We start from the raw sequence: 16,891 nt of genomic DNA, 5'->3' as shown, positions 1-16,891 counted from the left end.
AGTGTCCGCCATAATGTCGCAGTCACGAAAAAAATCGCTGATCGCCGACATTAGTAGTAAAAAGAAAAAAAAATTAATAAAAATGCAATAAAACTATCCCCTATTTTGTAAATGCTATAAATCTTGCGCAAACCAATCGATAAACACTTATTGCGTTTTTTTTTTTACCAAAAATAGGTAGAAGAATACGTATCGGCCTAAACTGAGGAATTTTTTTTTTTTTATATATATATATATTTTTGGGGGATATTTATTATAGCAAAAAGTAAAAAATATTGCATTTTTTTCAAAATTGTCGCTCTATTTTTGTTTATAGCGCAAAAAAATAAAAAACGCAGAGGTGATCAAATACCACCAAAAGAAAGCTCTATTTGTGGGAAAAAAAACGACGCCAATTTTGTTTGGGAGCCACGTCGCACGACCGCGCAATTGTGTGTTAAAGCGACGCAGTGCCGAATCGCAAAACCTGGCCTAAAGGTCCGGGTCTTAAGTGATTAATTAAAAGAACATTTTTGGAGTGCGGCTGTCCAAGTTTCCTTCGTAATTTTTGCATCACTTTTGCATTGCCAGGACCTATGGTTTGGTTCCAGTGAGGAGGTTCTTTGAAGACTACGGAGCGGTTATTGTCTCTTTTTAAACTGAAAGACTTGATAGGATTGGAAAAAACAAAAACAAAAGATGAAATCTAAATGAAATGAAATGAAAAACGGATGACAACTGATGAAAAACTAATCAACTGATGATAAAAAACTGATCTAAAAAACGGTCTGCACGTGTGAAAGGACCCTAAACTGTTTAAATAGAAAAAATAGCCCACACGATGACACTTTTTTTACATATAGAATTTATTAATGTCGCGCTGGAGAAAACGGTACACAAACACAATCCCCTCCCCCATCCCAAAGGTGGTCTGACGTTTGTTCTACGTAGAGTACATCACATTTAATCTATGTGAATTGATATAGCTTGGCTACTAACCTGTAGCACATACAGAACAGGTAATATACAAATCTATAATACTCTCTAATGCTTTGTAGCATGCAGGTCACACGGCGTAAAAAAAACGATTGGGTCTTTGTCCACCGCAAGAAATGACTTTAGTCCACCCAATTGCAAAAGCGAAGGTCAAAGACTACAGAGAAAAATAAGAGCAATCCAAAAACTATAATAGGAATACTACTGTGCTCTTAGGATGAGGCGGCGCAGTAGCTCAGTGGTGAGCGCTCTTGCCATGCGGCACGGGGGTCCTGAACTAAATGTACAGAATATAACTGGGTACTAAGATTTATAGGTAAAGTTGATCCAGGGAAAATCCGATTGCCTCTCAGGGAATCAGGAAAGAATTTTTTTCCCTGCTGTAGCAAATTGGATCATGCTCTGCTGTTTTTTTTTTTTGCCTTCCTCTGCATCAACTGTGGGTATAGAATTGGGTATATGGGATTGTACGATATTTTTTTATTTTTATGGTTGAACTGGATGGACTTGCGTCTTTTTTCAACCTGACAAACTATTAGCTAGATTCAGGTAGCCGGGCGCATCTTTGAGGCGGCGTAGCGTATCGTATCTACGCTACGCCGCCGTAAGTCAGAGAGGCAAGTGCTGTATTCACAAAGCACTTGCCTCCTAAGTTACGGCGGCGTAGCGTAAATGGGGCCGGCGTAAGGGCACCTAATTCAAATGAGGATGAGGGGGCGTGTTTTATGTAAATGTTATGTGACCAGACGTGATTGACGTTTTTTTTACGAACGGCGCATGTGCCGTCCGTGTACATATCCCAGTGTGCATTGCTCCAAAGTACGCCGCAAGGACGTATTGGTTTCGACGTGAACGTAAATTACGTCCAGCCCCATTCACGGACGAGTTACGCAAACAACGTAAAATTTTCAAATTTCGACGCGGGAACGACGTCCATACTTAACATTGACTAGGCCAGCTATTTGTTCGACTAACTTTAACGCCGGAAAAAGCCATACGTAAACGACGTAAGAAAAAATGCGCCGGGCGCACATACGTTCGTGAATCGGCGTATCTAGTCATTTACATATTCTACGCCGAACTCAACGCCACCTAGCGGCCAGCGGAAAAATTGCACCCTAAGATACGACGGCGTAGGAGACTTACGCCGCTCGTATCTTAGCCTAATTTAAGCGTATCTGGTTTCCAGAATACGCTTAAATTTACGCCGGCGTAGATTCAGAGTTACAACGGCGTATCTACTGATACGCCGGCATAACCCTACCTGAATCCAGCTATATGTAACTAAAGTACAAAAGTACAAACACGCATGCTCAGAACCAATGCTTAAGATCAGACAACAATAGCAGAAGTTGCCCAAAGGGTGGCGAGTGAGTCAATGAATAACTTGTATAGCGCTACAAATGCGAACTGAATCGCCTCAAGGCGCTTATTTCCACCCAGTGTCGTCCTGAGACTTCAGAAGAGTCGAGTCTTACGTTTTTTTCCTGAAGGCCCGATGGTTTTCTTCCACGCGGATGTTTGTGGGCAGAGCGTTCCATAGCCGTGGGTCCTTGGACTGCAAATCTTCGTTCTCCCTTTGATTTGTAGCGGGACTTGGGGATGTGGAGGAGGTTTTGGTTAGTTGATTGGAGAATGCGATTAGGGGTGTAATGCAGGGCTCGACAAATCCCGGTCGCCAGGGCGACTAGAAATAGCGTCCTGGCGACTTGGCTTGGAAGGTGGGCAAAAAAATAATAATTGTGTTCCATAGGACCGGTGCTCCGCGAACTAGGCTGAAGCCGCGGCCTCGCCTAAAACATCCTGCCCGCAGCGATCCTGGGAAAAGGCCTTTTCCCAAGATCGCTGCGGGCAGGATGTTTTAGGCGAGGCTGCGGCTTCGGCCTAGGAGCGCCTTTTCCCCAGGATCGCGGCGGACTAGGCCCCCACCTCCCGATCGCGGGGGGCCCGTGATGTCCAGTAATTGAGGCTGCGGCTTTGCGGCCTTGTGAAGTCCCCAGCTCTTCCTTGTGTGAGCTAGCGCCATCTGGTGGTGGCCGTTGGTATTAAAGTTAATCATTACAAGTTAAACAGCAATTCTAATGTAATTTTTCACTATTTTCACTGCCATCTTTCCCTCTAATTACATATGCGGGCGCTGCTCACGTATGTGTTCGCTTCTGCGCGCAAGCTCGTCGGGGCGGGGTGCGTTTTCTGGCTCCTAACTTTTTTATCTGGCTCCTAGATTCCAAGCAAATTTGTCAAACCCTGGTGTAATGCTTTATTTTCTCTCACAAGTATTGAGGATCCTTTCCTTGTGTGCACTTGTGGGTGAGGCAGAGGGTCTTGAATGTGATCCTACCCTTTACGGTTAGCCAATGAAGGGTTCTCAGTGATGGGTTCGCAGGGTTTCCCCCCCCCCCCCCCGTTACCAGTCTGGCTGCCGTGTTCTGGACGACTTGTAGACGCAAAATTTGGTATTTAGGTAGGCCAATGTAGAGGGAGTTTGCGTAGTCGAGTTGGGAATTGATGATAGATCGTAACTCTGAGTTGCGGGGTCGTATCTATGCGCCTGATTCATAGAATCAGTTACGCATAGATTTCCCTAAGATCCGACCGGCGTAAGTCTCTTACACCATCGTATCTTAGGCTGCATATTTACGCTGGCCGCTAGGTGGCGCTTCCGTAGATTTAAGCGAGGAATATGCAAATTAGGTAGATACGCCGAATCAGAAACGTACGTCCGCCCGGCACATTTTTTTTACATCGTTTACGTTAGGCTTTTTCCGGCGTAAAGTTACCCCTGCTATATGAGGGGTATCCTATGTTAAGTATGGACGTCGGGCCAGCGTCGTATTTTACGTCGATTACGTCAGTCGTTCGCGAATAGGGCTGGGGGTAATTTACGTTTACGTCGAAAGCATTGGCTTTTTGCGGGTTAATTTGGAGCATGCGCACTGGGATACGTTCACGGACGGCGCATGCGCCGTTCGTAAAAAACGTCAAATACGTGGGGTCACATGTAATTTAAATAAAACACGCCCACATCATCCACATTTGAATTAGGCGGGCTTACGCCGGACCTCATACGCTACGCCGCCTTAACTTAGGGCGCAAGTTCTTTCTGAATACGGAACTTGCGCCCTAATTTACGGCGGCGTAACGGATCTGAGATACGTTACGCCCGCCGATAGATACACCATTGTATCTGAATCCGGGCCTTGAGTTTGAGGGAGCTCTCAGTCATCCAATCATCGATCAATGCGAGGCATTTTTCTAGACCATTATATTGGTCTTTTTTTTAAAGAGCTGAAAAACCACATGGTTTGGTGAATGTTGGCTGAAAATGTTCTGCCGCCTGTTAACGGCCAACGTCCGTTTGGACCAAAATCCACAGAAAAGTCAGATGGAAGTCCGATCGTGTGTATGAGGCTTAAAACTGACTTGAAATCGTAAGTTTCTAAAGACTGTTGTCAGAGGTTGCATAGTTAGGAGAGCAGGGATATAAAGATATGCAGGGCCGTTTGAAGATATTAGGGGGCCCCAAGCAAAAAAAATAATTACTTTTCTAGTTGAGAAGAGAGGGGGGGGGGTTGTTTTTGTGTCAGCACAGGGGCCCCAGCAGGGAGGGCCCTTGCCGCATCGCTGCGTCCTCCTGCAGTCCGGCCGTGTACCATAACCGCGCGGTACAGGGCATTCAGTTTGCTGTTCCCGGGGCCGGACTGAAAGGAAGTGAACACACAGTGTGTGCACTTCCTGTCAGTCCGGCCGGGAACAGGATCCCGATTCTCCTGTACCGCGCGGTTATGGTACACGGCTGACCGGACTGCAGGAGGAAGCAGCGGCAAGGGCCAGCTCGGGGGCCCCAGGCAATTGCTTGGTTTGCCTGTCGGGTTCCGACGGGCCTGAAGATATGGAAACAAAAGGCACCTTGGTGTGGATACCTTTTTTTTTTTTTAGCTTTCACCTTCTACTGTAGGAGCCTTCTGAGTCTTGTGGGTATTGAGATGTGACACCAGGGTGGACCTATACGAGAACCGTCTCCCGCATTCAGAACAGGAATACGGTTGAGCACCTGTGTGGACTCGCTCATGTCTAATCAAATCTGATTTATCGGTGAAGCCTTTCCCACATTCGGAACATAAATGCGGGCGATCGCCAGTATGCACTTTCTCATGTCTAGCCAGATTCGACTTGTTTTTAAAACCTCTCCCGCACACTGAACAGGAATACGGATTCGCGCCAGTGTGAGTTCGCTGGTGTATGACGAGACGGGCTTTCAATGAAAAGCATTTCCCGCACTCCGTACACAAATAAGGCATTACTCCCGTGTGATTTCTCTGATGGGCAATAAGCTGCTCCTTCTGAGGAAAGCTCTTACTGCATTCAGAGCATAAATATGGCCTCTCCCCCGTGTGGGTTCTCAGATGCCTCTCAAAGTCCGATTTCTCAGAAAAACATTTCCCGCATTCAGAACAGGCGAAGGGCTTATCACCCGTGTGGGTCTTTTGATGTCTCATGAGTAGATAGATTTCAGAGAAACTCTTCCCGCACTCGGGACACGGGAAGGGTTTCTCCGTTGTGTGCGTTCTCTGGTGCTTTAGGAGAAAAGCCCTCCAAGGGTAACATTTCCCGCACTCGGCACAGACAAACGGCTTCTCTCCTTTATGAATTTTCGCATGAGTGATGAGAGAAGATTTCCAGGAAAAAAGTTTCCCACATTCAGGACAGGAATATGGCTTCTCTGATGAGTGGCTCTTCTGGTGCGAAACAAGTTGTCCTTTCTGGGTGAAACAAGCAGTACATTCAGAACATGGGAAGGAACCAGCCCTTCTATGATGGGTAACGGGAGAGGAGTGCTTCCTAAAACTTCCCCTGTGTGTAGAATCAAGATCTCCGCTGGGAGGTGCGCCAAGGAAATTTGGAGTTTTTTGTCCTGAAGAGCTATTTACAGCAAGTTGTTCCTTCTCATACCTTCTGTATCGCCCATCTAGAAGAAATTTAAATCAGAGAGGAAACAGGAGTCGCTAAATGAATTTAAAGAAAAAGAAGCAATAACATTACCGTATTTTCCGGCGTATAAGACGACTTTTTGGATGCAAAAAAATGCATCCAAAGTCGGGGGTCGTCTTATACGCCGGGTACGGTCTCCGTGCAGCTGCGATCGTCCATGATTTCAAAGCCGCGCCGTCTTCTCAGCGTGTCCTGTGATAGGCGGAACACAAATCTTCCCAGCAGCGCCTCTGTTCTGTGTTCCGCCTATCACGGATGCCTTCTCATCCTCGGACGAGATGAGAAGGCATCCGTGATTGGCGGAACACAGAACAGAGGCGCTGCTGGGAAAATTTGTGTTCCGCCAATCACAGGACACGCTGAGAAGACGGCGTGGCTTTGAAATCATGGGCGCTCGCAGCAGACGGAGACCGTACCCGGCCTGCAAAACGTGAGTGATGGCACAGTGAGGGGGGGGGGGGGGAAGTGGGGGCAAGTGATGGCACTGTGGGGGCAAGTGATGGCACTGTGGGGGCAAGTAATGTGATGGCATTGTGGGGGCAAGTAATGTGATGGCACAGTGGGGGCATGTAATGTGATGGCACAGTGGGGGCATGTAATGTGATGGCACAGTGGGGGCATGTAATGTGATGGCACTGTGGGGGCAAGTAATGTGATGGCACTGTGGGGGCAAGTAATGTGATGGCACAGTGGGGGCATGTAATGTAATGGCACAGTGGGGGCATGTAATGGCACAGTGGGGGCATGTAATGGCACAGTGGGGCTTGAAAAAAGCCTATTTCTGTCAGCGGTTGTTCTGGCTAACCCTCAGCTTCCAGAAAGACTAGTAGGAAGAGGGTATACCGTCTTATACGGCGAGTATATCCCAAAACCAAAATTTTTCCTGGGAAAATAGGGGGTCATCTTATACGCCGAGTCGTCTTATACGCCGGAAAATACGGTAGATTTTTGTTTGGTTTACTGTACCTGTAAAATCTTTTTTTTTGGAGTACATCATAGGACACAAGGTACTTCATGTTAAGGACAACTCGGGTTATTCTGCCACCTTTAGGTGAATAGATGCTGGCCAAAAAAGGCAGGAATTCCCCGCCCATGCATAACCCTCCCAGCTCTGCAAATCTTCAATTTTGTAGCAAGCAGTGAGGTACCCAGATAAGAGGGAAGCAATCCATGTGTCCTGTGATGTACTCCAAGAAAAGAACTTTACAGGCGAGTCCCAATTTCTTAAATTTTACATCACAAGACACAGGGTATTCCATGGATATGCAGAGAAAGGCGCTTCTAAGTGCAGTATGTCAGCAATTTTATCAAAAGGTTAAAGTGGTTTTAAACCCTTACAAACCACTTAGACCAGGGGTCCTCAAACTACCGCATGCGGTCCGCCGAGGACCTTTATCTGGCCCACCGCATGCAGGGCCGGTTTTAACACACAGCGGACACAACGGTAGACTGCTGTGTCACAGAGCTCACTGAAAAGTTCGGGCGCCCTCTGATAAAAGTCCCGCCCTCCTCCTAGACCAGCTTGTGTGATAGACGCAGTGATCTGTCTATCACATGAGCTAGTCTAGGGAGGGACTACTATCACAGCGTGCCCAAAGTTTTCAGTGAGCTCCTGACACAGCAGGAGCAGGAGATCCCGATGCACACACACTAACTGGTTAGACATTGTTTGGTACAGTAAGGCTGTAATGGTGGTGGGGGGGCTGCAATGGTGAGGGGGGCTTGCAATGATGGCGAGGGGGGCTTGCAATGATGGCGAGGGGGGCTTGCAATGAGGGCACAGTAAGGCGGCAGTGACGGCGAGTCTGCAATGAAAGCACGGTAAGGCTGCAATGATGGGCACGGGTTGGGGGACTTTCAGTTTTTTTTTTTGGTGGGGGGGGGGGGGGGGGTGGCATTGAAGGACCTGGCCCTCTAACGGTCTGAGGGACAGTGCACTGGTCCCCTGTTTAAAAGACCCCTGACTTAGACCTAGAGGTAAGCCAAGATTAAGGCTTACCTGTAGGTGCAAGAAATATCTCCTTAACCTACACCGACTCCTCCATTGTGCCCATATTGTCTAATACTCTTCTATACTTACATGTACTTCATCATCCTCCTCTTCTTCAGTTTTAACATTTCTGTGAGTGACTCTGATGTCTCTGGGTTCTGTGAATAAAATAAAGCCCCCTATACTGAGATGTATGAGAGACCCCAGAGAGTGTGTGTGTGTGGGGGGGCAGACTGGTCACGTCTCTTGGCTGGTAACACACAATGACAGGATGTGAGGAGGAGAGTCGGAGTCTAATAGAGGCTGATGGCTCCTGACTCCCCCACTGGGCCCATACTGTCTCCCCATTACTGTCTACTGACAGAGGAGGGGGGAGAAGAAGAGATTGTTGTAGTGACTGAACAAGGAGGATCTGGGGCTCTTCTCTGGATTTAGTGTTTATTACTCACCTGTGTCTATTTCTAGATCCTTCCTGTTCTTCTGTTTTGAATCCATTTTCTTGGTAGGCCGATTTTCATCCTAAAAAAAAAAAAAAAAGATTTTTGAACACAGAAAGGGATTAAACTTCACAATAAATAAAAAAGATTCACAAATAATGTTATAGGCGTAATTCGTATAACAGAGAAATTTTGACTTCCCTGTAAATTCCATATACTGGAGTACAGTACAGGAGACGTATTCATAGACCATGGGTTATAGGTTTGTACTTTCAGCTAGATAGACACTGGCAAAGCTTTTGATAACATGCCCCTGAGCATCTACCCTAAACCCTCCTTCAAAAAAAAATGTGCAAGTGTACCTAGAAAAATGAATGCCGTTTTGAAGGCAAAGGGCGGTCGCACCATATATTACAATGATTTCTCTTCTATTCTTTTACTTTTTTTTTTACTACATTTTGTTAATTGATAAAAATAAATGGACTTCTATTTCTGAAAGCATTTTTTCACACCTAAAACTTTTGCACAGCAATATACACACACACACATACACATATATACACACATATATATATATATATATATATATATATATATATATATATATATATATATATATATATATATATATATATATATATATATATATATATATATATACAGGGAGTGCAGAATTATTAGGCAAATGAGTATTTTGACCACATCATCCTCTTTATGCATGTTGTCTTACTCCAAGCTGTATAGGCTCGAAAGCCTACTACCAATTAAGCATATTAGGTGATGTGCATCTCTGTAATGAGAAGGTGTGTGGTCTAATGACATCAACACCCTATATCAGGTGTGCATAATTATTAGGCAACTTCCTTTCCTTTGGCAAAATGGGTTAAAAGAAGGACTTGACAGGCTCAGAAAAGTCAAAAATAGTGAGATATCTTGCAGAGGGATGCAGCACTCTTAAAATTGCAAAGCTTCTGAAGCGTGATCATTGAACAATCAAGCGTTTCATTCAAAATAGTCAACAGGGTCGCAAGAAGCGTGTGGAAAAACCAAGGCGCAAAATAACTGCCCATGAACTGAGAAAAGTCAAGCGTGCAGCTGCCAAGATGCCACTTGCCACCAGTTTGGCCATATTTCAGAGCTGCAACATCACTGGAGTGCCCAAAAGCACAAGGTGTGCAATACTCAGAGACATGGCCAAGGTAAGAAAGGCTGAAAGACGACCACCACTGAACAAGACACACAAGCTGAAACGTCAAGACTGGGCCAAGAAATATCTCAAGACTGATTTTTCTAAGGTTTTATGGACTGATGAAATGAGAGTGAGTCTTGATGGGCCAGATGGATGGGCCCGTGGCTGGATTGGTAAAGGGCAGAGAGCTCCAGTCCGACTCAGACACCAGCAAGGTGGAGGTGGAGTACTGGTTTGGGCTGGTATCATCAAAGATGAGCTTGTGGGGCCTTTTCGGATTGAGGATGGAGTCAAGCTCAACTCCCAGTCCTACTGCCAGTTTCTGGAAGACACCTTCTTCAAGCAGTGGTACAGGAAGAAGTCTGCATCCTTCAAGAAAAACATGATTTTCATGCAGGACAATGCTCCATCACACGCGTCCAAGTACTGCACAGCGTGGCTGGCAAGAAAGGGTATAAAAGAAGAAAAACTAATGACATGGCCTCCTTGTTCACCTGATCTGAACCCCATTGAGAACCTGTGGTCCATCATCAAATGTGAGATTTACAAGGAGGGAAAACAGTACACCTCTCTGAACAGTGTCTGTGAGGCTGCGGTTGCTGCTGCACGCAATGTTGATGGTGAACAGATCAAAACACTGACAGAATCCATGGATGTCAGGCTTTTGAGTGTCCTTGCAAAGAAAGGTGGCTATATTGGTCACTGATTTGTTTTTGTTTTGTTTTTGAATGTCAGAAATGTATATTTGTGAATGTTGAGATGTTATATTGGTTTCACTGGTAAAAATAAATAATTGAAATGGGTATATATATTTTTTTTGTTAAGTTGCCTAATAATTATGCACAGTAATAGTCACCTGCACACACAGATATCCCCCTAAAATAGCTAAAACTAAAAACAAACTAAAAACTACTTCCAAAAATATTCAGCTTTGATATTAATGAGTTTTTTGGGTTCATTGAGAACATGGTTGTTGTTCAATAATACAATTAATCCTCAAAAATACAACTTGCCTAATAATTCTGCACTCCCTGTATATATATATATATATATATATATATATATATATATATATATATATATATATATATATATATATATATATATAGTTAGCTCGGTAGCGGGGTGTGTGACCCCCTGGATGGGTTCACCACACACTGAATTTATACAGACAGGCAGTCGGAGACGGTTAAAAACAAAGATTTTGGTTTATTCTTCCATCTTGCTGGAAACAAGTGCAAGCATCCAAACAGCATAAACAAAAGCAAACATAAAATAAACCCTGGCCACTTGGGGCGTCTACCTTCACCACACAGGAACCTATCCAGGGAGTCTGGCACAGCCTAGTGCTGGGCAGACACTGCTGGTCATACAGCAGAAAAACAATAGTCTTTTGATTTTTATCACACAGAAAAATCCATCTCCTCTTCACCTCCTCAGAAGACTTTCAGCTACTGCTCTCCTTACTCCCAAAGCCTCAGGATGCAGCAATTCAGTGGTAATCCTCTGGATTACTTATAGAGGCCTTAATTGCCTCATTCTGAACAGCTGAAGTTTTTCAACGCCCTTAGACCTTTTCTGGCTACTTTTGCAGCCAACGCCTAATAACAATTGGTGTATTGTCTAAACAAGGCAGAAATGTATGTCCCGTCTGTGACAACACCCACAGATTTACCTGACTTCCTGTCACAATATTATAATTATATATATATATATATATATATATATATATATATATATATATATATATATATATATATATTACACACACACATACATACACACACACACAGTGTGGCTATATACACAGGGATGTGTGCATATGAACTATATGAACACTCCTGCTCGCCCCCTCCCCCCTCAAGAGGCTTTCTCCACACCAGGGAGAAAGCCTCGCATTACTGTGTGGAGTTACAGACAGAAGAACAGGAAGTGAGGATTTCTCAGAAGAAATAAGGACATTTAAAAGCAAAATAGAAAGGATGAGGTAAGTGAAGGAGGACTGCACTGAGGTAAAGGAAGCTATTTAGGAAAAACATTTTTTTACCTTTACAACCCCTTTAAAAAGGGTAAATACAGTTGATTGATAATAAACGGCTTTAGCCAAACACCAATCATGAGCGAAAGAAAAGGTTTTGTTTTATCATTCATATTTTCTAAAAAATGGCCAAGAAATCATAAATTCTGCCAGGGTATGTAAACTTATGAGCACAACTGTAATGTGGCTACAGTGTCACACGACTGCGCAATTGCCAGTTAAACTAACGCAGTGCCATATCGCAACTCTAAAAGCTGCAAGTGAAAATGATAAAAAAAAAAAAGTAAACAATTGCAAATATGGTTTGGTCACCTCAGGTTATAAAGTGTGTTGGCAGCAAAAAGGGTCCAAAAACTGACCTTCTGCTCCCCCTGTATAGTAAGGCTTGTAGAGTCCAGGGAGTATGCAATAGACAGAAATACATACCGTATTTTCCGGCGTATAAGACGACTTTCTAACCCCTTAAAATCTTCTTAAAAGTCGGGGGTCGTCTTATACGCCGGTAACCTAACATCTTACCTTACCAGAATCGCGGCCGTACGATTTTTCAAAAGCCGCGCCTCCGACATGTTCTGTTCCGTGATAGGCGGAAACAATCAGCTTCCCAGGAGGCACTGTGTTCAGTGTCCGCCTATCACGGAGGCCCTCTCGTCCTGTGTTTAGTGTCCGCCTATCACGGAGGCCCTCTCGTCCTGTGTTTAGTGTCCGCCTATCACGGAGGCCCTCTCGTCCTCGGACGAGAGGGCCTCCGTGATAGGCGAACACTGAACACAGTGGCTCCTGGGAAGCTGAATGTTCCGCCTATCACGGAACAGAAGACGTCGGAGGCGCGGCTTTTGAAAAATCGTACGGCCGCGATTCTGGTAAGGTAAGATGTTAGGTTACACGGCCGCGATTCGCATCGGATAAGGTAAGGGCGCGGTCTGGCCATGTAATGGGGCACAGTCTGGCCATGTAATGAGGCACAGTCTGGCCATGTAATGGGGCACAGTCTGGCCATGTAATGGGGCACAGTCTGGCCATGTAATGGGGCACAGTCTGGCCATGTAATGGGGCACAGTCTGGCCATGTAATGGGGCACAGTCTGGCCATGTAATGGGGCACAGTCTGGCCATGTAATGGGGCACAGTCTGGCCATGTAACGGGGCACAGTCTGGTCATGTAACGGGGCACAGTCTGGTCATGTAACGGGGCACAGTCTGGCCATGTAACGGGGCACAGTCTGGTCATGTAACGGGGCACAGTCTGGTCATGTAATGGGGCACAGTCTGGCATGTAATGGTGGCACCGTGAGGCGAGGCATGACTAGTAGGAAAGGGGGTAGTCTTATACGGTGAGTATATCCCAAAACCAACATTTTGGCTGGAAAATTAGGGGGTCGTCTTATACGCCGGAAAATACGGTACCTTATTCCCTGCTCCTTGTGCGGTTGTCCCCTATACTGATCTCATCAGGAACATGAGGATTTTAAGGGGCCTTGCCATATTCCAGAGGAAGAGCGGAGGAAAGCCCCAGTGGCTGGGAGAGCGAGGAATAAGGCAAATATATATCGATATTACATCAAGCATTAGACCCTTACTATTGGAGGTGGAGATGACAAAAGGGATTTTTTTTTTTTTTAGCGGATGGGACTTCAACTTTAACCGCTTAAGGACCTCCTCCTGCACATTTACGTCGGCAGAATGGCACGACTGGGCACAAGCACGTACAGGTACGTCCTCTGTTAGTGCCCAGCCGTGGGTCACGAGCGCGCGCCCGCGACCCGATCCGAAGCTCCGGGACTCGATCGCCGCTGGAGTCCCGCGATCGGTCCCCGGAGCTGAAGAACGGGGAGAGCCGTGTGTAAACACAGCTTCCCCGTTCTTCACTGTGGCTCCCGCATTGATTGTGTGATCCCTTATATAGGGAATCACAATCAATGACGTCACACCTACAGCCACACCCCCCTACAGTTAGAAAAACACAGATGAGGTCACACATAACCCCTTCAGCGCCCCCTGTGGTTAACTCCCAAACTGCAATTGTCATTTTCACAACAATGCATTTTAAATGAATTTTTTGCTGTGAAAATGACAATGGTCCCAAAAATGTGTCAAAATTGTCCGAAGTGTCCGCCATAATGTCGCAGTCACGAAAGAAAATCAGTGATCGCCGCCATTAGTAGTAAAAAAAAAAATGCAATAAAACAATCCCCTATTTTGTAAACGCTATAAATTTTGCGCAAACCAACCGATAAACGTTTATTGCATTTTTTTTTACCAAAAATAGGTAGAAAAATACGTATCGGCCTAAACTGAGGGAAATTTTTTTTTTTATATATTTTTGGGGGATATTTATTACAGCAAAAAGTAAAAAATATTTCATTTTTTTTCAAAATTGTCGCTCTATTTTTGTTTATAGCGCAAAAAATAAAAAACGCAGAGGTGATCAAATACCACCAAAAGAAAGCTCTATTTGTGGGGAAAAAAAGGACGCCAATTTTGTTTGGGAGCCACGTCGCACGACCGCGCAATTGTCAGTTAAAGCGACGCAGTGCCGAAACGCAAAAAGGGGCAAGGTCCTTTAGCTGCATTTTGGTCCAGGGCTTAAGTGGTTATTAATTAGACCCCATTTTCATCTACCTGAGAATGCTGAGCGATCTTTGTGGAATCCAGAGGACTGGGGCACCTCTCTGGGGTGTTGTTGTCACTGGATCTACCTGCAAGAAATCAAGCAGTAAACATAATGCAACATAAGGCTAATGATGGGATTCTAAAAGACTATATTTTAAAATGTAAGATCTCTCTATAGAAATTATATATATGTACACACACACACATATTACCAAAAGTATTGGGACGCCTGCCTTTACACACGTGAACTTTAATGACATCCCAGGCTTAGTCCGTAGGGTTCAATATTGAGTTGGCCCGCCCTTTGCAGCTATAACAGCTTCAACTCTTCTGGCCAACTCAATACTGAACCCTACGGACTAGTTCAGAACGAAGAGCTGGGAACTAGAACTGAATCAGCCACTGCCAGAAACCATGAGAAGTAACGTTTTAGACTATGTCCACTCTACATCTGTGGACACACGGATAAAAAGAAATGAACTTCAAATTATTAATTAAAGTGGAGTTCCACCCATAAATATAACATTACATCAGTAGTTATAAAAAAATGTCATTAGTCCTTTAAGATTTTTTTTTTTTAGATGCCTTCAAAGTGTTGTTGCTAGGCAGAATAGTTAATCTTCCCACTTCTAGGTGCTTTAGCTTCCTAACCTACACCGCACAGACTCCTGGGAATGTAGTGGGTGTAACTTTCCAGGAGTCTGTGCACTCCCCAGTCTCGAAGAATCATGTGACTTGGACAGTACAGGTGCTGAAACCTGATCTGAAACCTATTACACTGCTTGTGCAGCACTGAGCATGTGCAAGGTCTGCCAGGCTGAAATCCAGGAAGTCATACAGTCTGGCTTCATGATGCCCACACTTAAGATGGCCCCAGTCAATTTCTATTTTATAAAGTGTCTAAATGCTGTAACAACCTAACAAAACGGACCTTAGTTTACAGACTAACTTTACTAGAATACATTAAGCTTGTGTATTACAGGGGTATTTATATATAAAAAGTGAAATTGTGGCCGGAACTCCGCTTTAAGTGGTATTATGTTCCAGCAAAATTACACAAGATGAACCCTCAGGAGCCACCTTTATGTTGGAGGGAGTGTGGGGAGGCAGGAACTCATGCCCACATTTGGTGGCAGTGCCCGAAGATTCAGTTATATTGGGTGCAAATATTAGAGTTAATCAAGGAGATCAGTGGAACCGAGATTGGCTTAGATCCTTGGCAATGTCTGTTCCATGCCAATGGCTATCCCCAGGAAGAAATATAAAACAGCAATTCTCCCAATTCTATTAAATGCAGCAAAGACACTGATCCCGAAAAGGTGAAGGGACAAGCAAGCCCCTTCGATACAGGAATGGTTGGGGGAGGTAGAAAGGATAAGAATTATGGAGGAGGTAACGCACCAACATAAGGAACTAAACAGCGGAGATATTGGAACCTAGAGGGGCTGGGCGAAGTTTAGACAGTCTATGGCCTATTCTTTTTTTCTCCTTTCTCCTCTCTCCCCCCTTAAAGATTGAAATTTATAGTAATCACATGAATTAATTAAAACATAAGAGACGGGATAAATATGCACGTTGCACCCAAATAATATAGTATGGGTGGGTATGGGGGTTTCCCCCTCTTACCCCCCTCCTTCGTTTTTTTTTCCTTCACTTTAAATTAAATTTAGAGAAGTCACAGGAGTTAAAGGATGAGAAGTACACAACGCACTTTAACCGCTTAAGGACCGCCCACTGTATATATACGTCCACAGAAAGGCACGGCTGGGCAGATGGACGTACCTGCACGTCCTGTACATCTACCCAGCCGTGGGTCGCGGGCGTGTCGAAGCTCCGGGAACGTGGGACCCGCGGACCCGATCGCCGCTGGAGTCCCGCGATCGGTCCCCGGAACTGAAGAACGGGGATAGCCCTGTGTAAACACGGCTTCCCCGTTCTTCACTGTGGCGGCTGCATCGATCGTGTCATCCCCTTTATAGGGAGACACAATCGATGACGTCACTCCTACAGCCACACCCCCTACAGTTGTAAACACACACTAGGTGAAACATAACCCCTTCAGCGCCCCCTTGTGATTAACTCCCAAACTGCAACTGTCATTTCCACAATAAACAATGCATTTTTTGCTGTGAAAATGACAATGGTCCTAAAAATGTGTCAAAATTGTCCGAAGTGTCCGCCATAATGTCGCAGTCACGAAAAAAAATCACTGATCGCCGCCATTAGTAGTAAAAATAAAAAAAATTATAAAAATGCAATAAAACTATCCCCTATTTTGTAAACGCTATAAATTTTGCGCAAACCAACCGATAAACGCTTATTTTACCAAAAATATGTAGAAAAATACGTATCGGCCCAAACTGATGAAAAAAAATAGTTTTTATATATTTTTGGGGGATATTTATTATAGAAAAAAGTAAAAAATATAGAATTTTTTTCAAAATTGTCGCTTTATTTTTGTTTATAGCGCAAAAAATAAAAACCGCAGAGGTGATCAAATACCACCAAAAGAAAGCTCTATTTGTGGGGAAAAAAAAGGACATCAATTTTGTTTGGGAGCCACGTCGCACGACCGCGCAATTGTCTGTTTAAGCGACGCAGTGCTGAATCGCAAAAACTGGCCTGGGCCTTTAGCTGCATAAAGGTCCGGGGCTTAAG

At 44.7% G+C, this 16,891-nt stretch overlaps 1 protein-coding gene across 1 annotated transcript in view; it reads right to left on the bottom strand.

Annotated features, from left to right (window-relative positions):
- Positions 1-4,889: 4,889 nt before the first annotated feature.
- The window catches only part of LOC120909900 (gastrula zinc finger protein XlCGF57.1-like), a 29,327-nt gene continuing 17,325 nt past the window's right edge, over positions 4,890-16,891 (bottom strand). The window contains exons 8-10 of the mRNA XM_040321700.1: positions 14,243-14,319; positions 8,407-8,476; positions 4,890-5,944 (exon numbers count right to left, since the gene is read on the bottom strand). Coding sequence (XP_040177634.1) covers positions 4,911-5,944; positions 8,407-8,476; positions 14,243-14,319 — 1,181 coding nt within the window. The 3' untranslated portion in view covers positions 4,890-4,910. The remainder of the gene's footprint in view (positions 5,945-8,406; positions 8,477-14,242; positions 14,320-16,891) is intronic.

This window comes from Rana temporaria, chromosome 8 (genome assembly GCF_905171775.1).
Source record: "Rana temporaria chromosome 8, aRanTem1.1, whole genome shotgun sequence".
NCBI lineage: Eukaryota > Metazoa > Chordata > Amphibia > Anura > Ranidae > Rana > Rana temporaria.
Note: the sequence above shows the minus strand (reverse complement) of the source record. Positions and strands in the feature narration are given on the sequence as shown.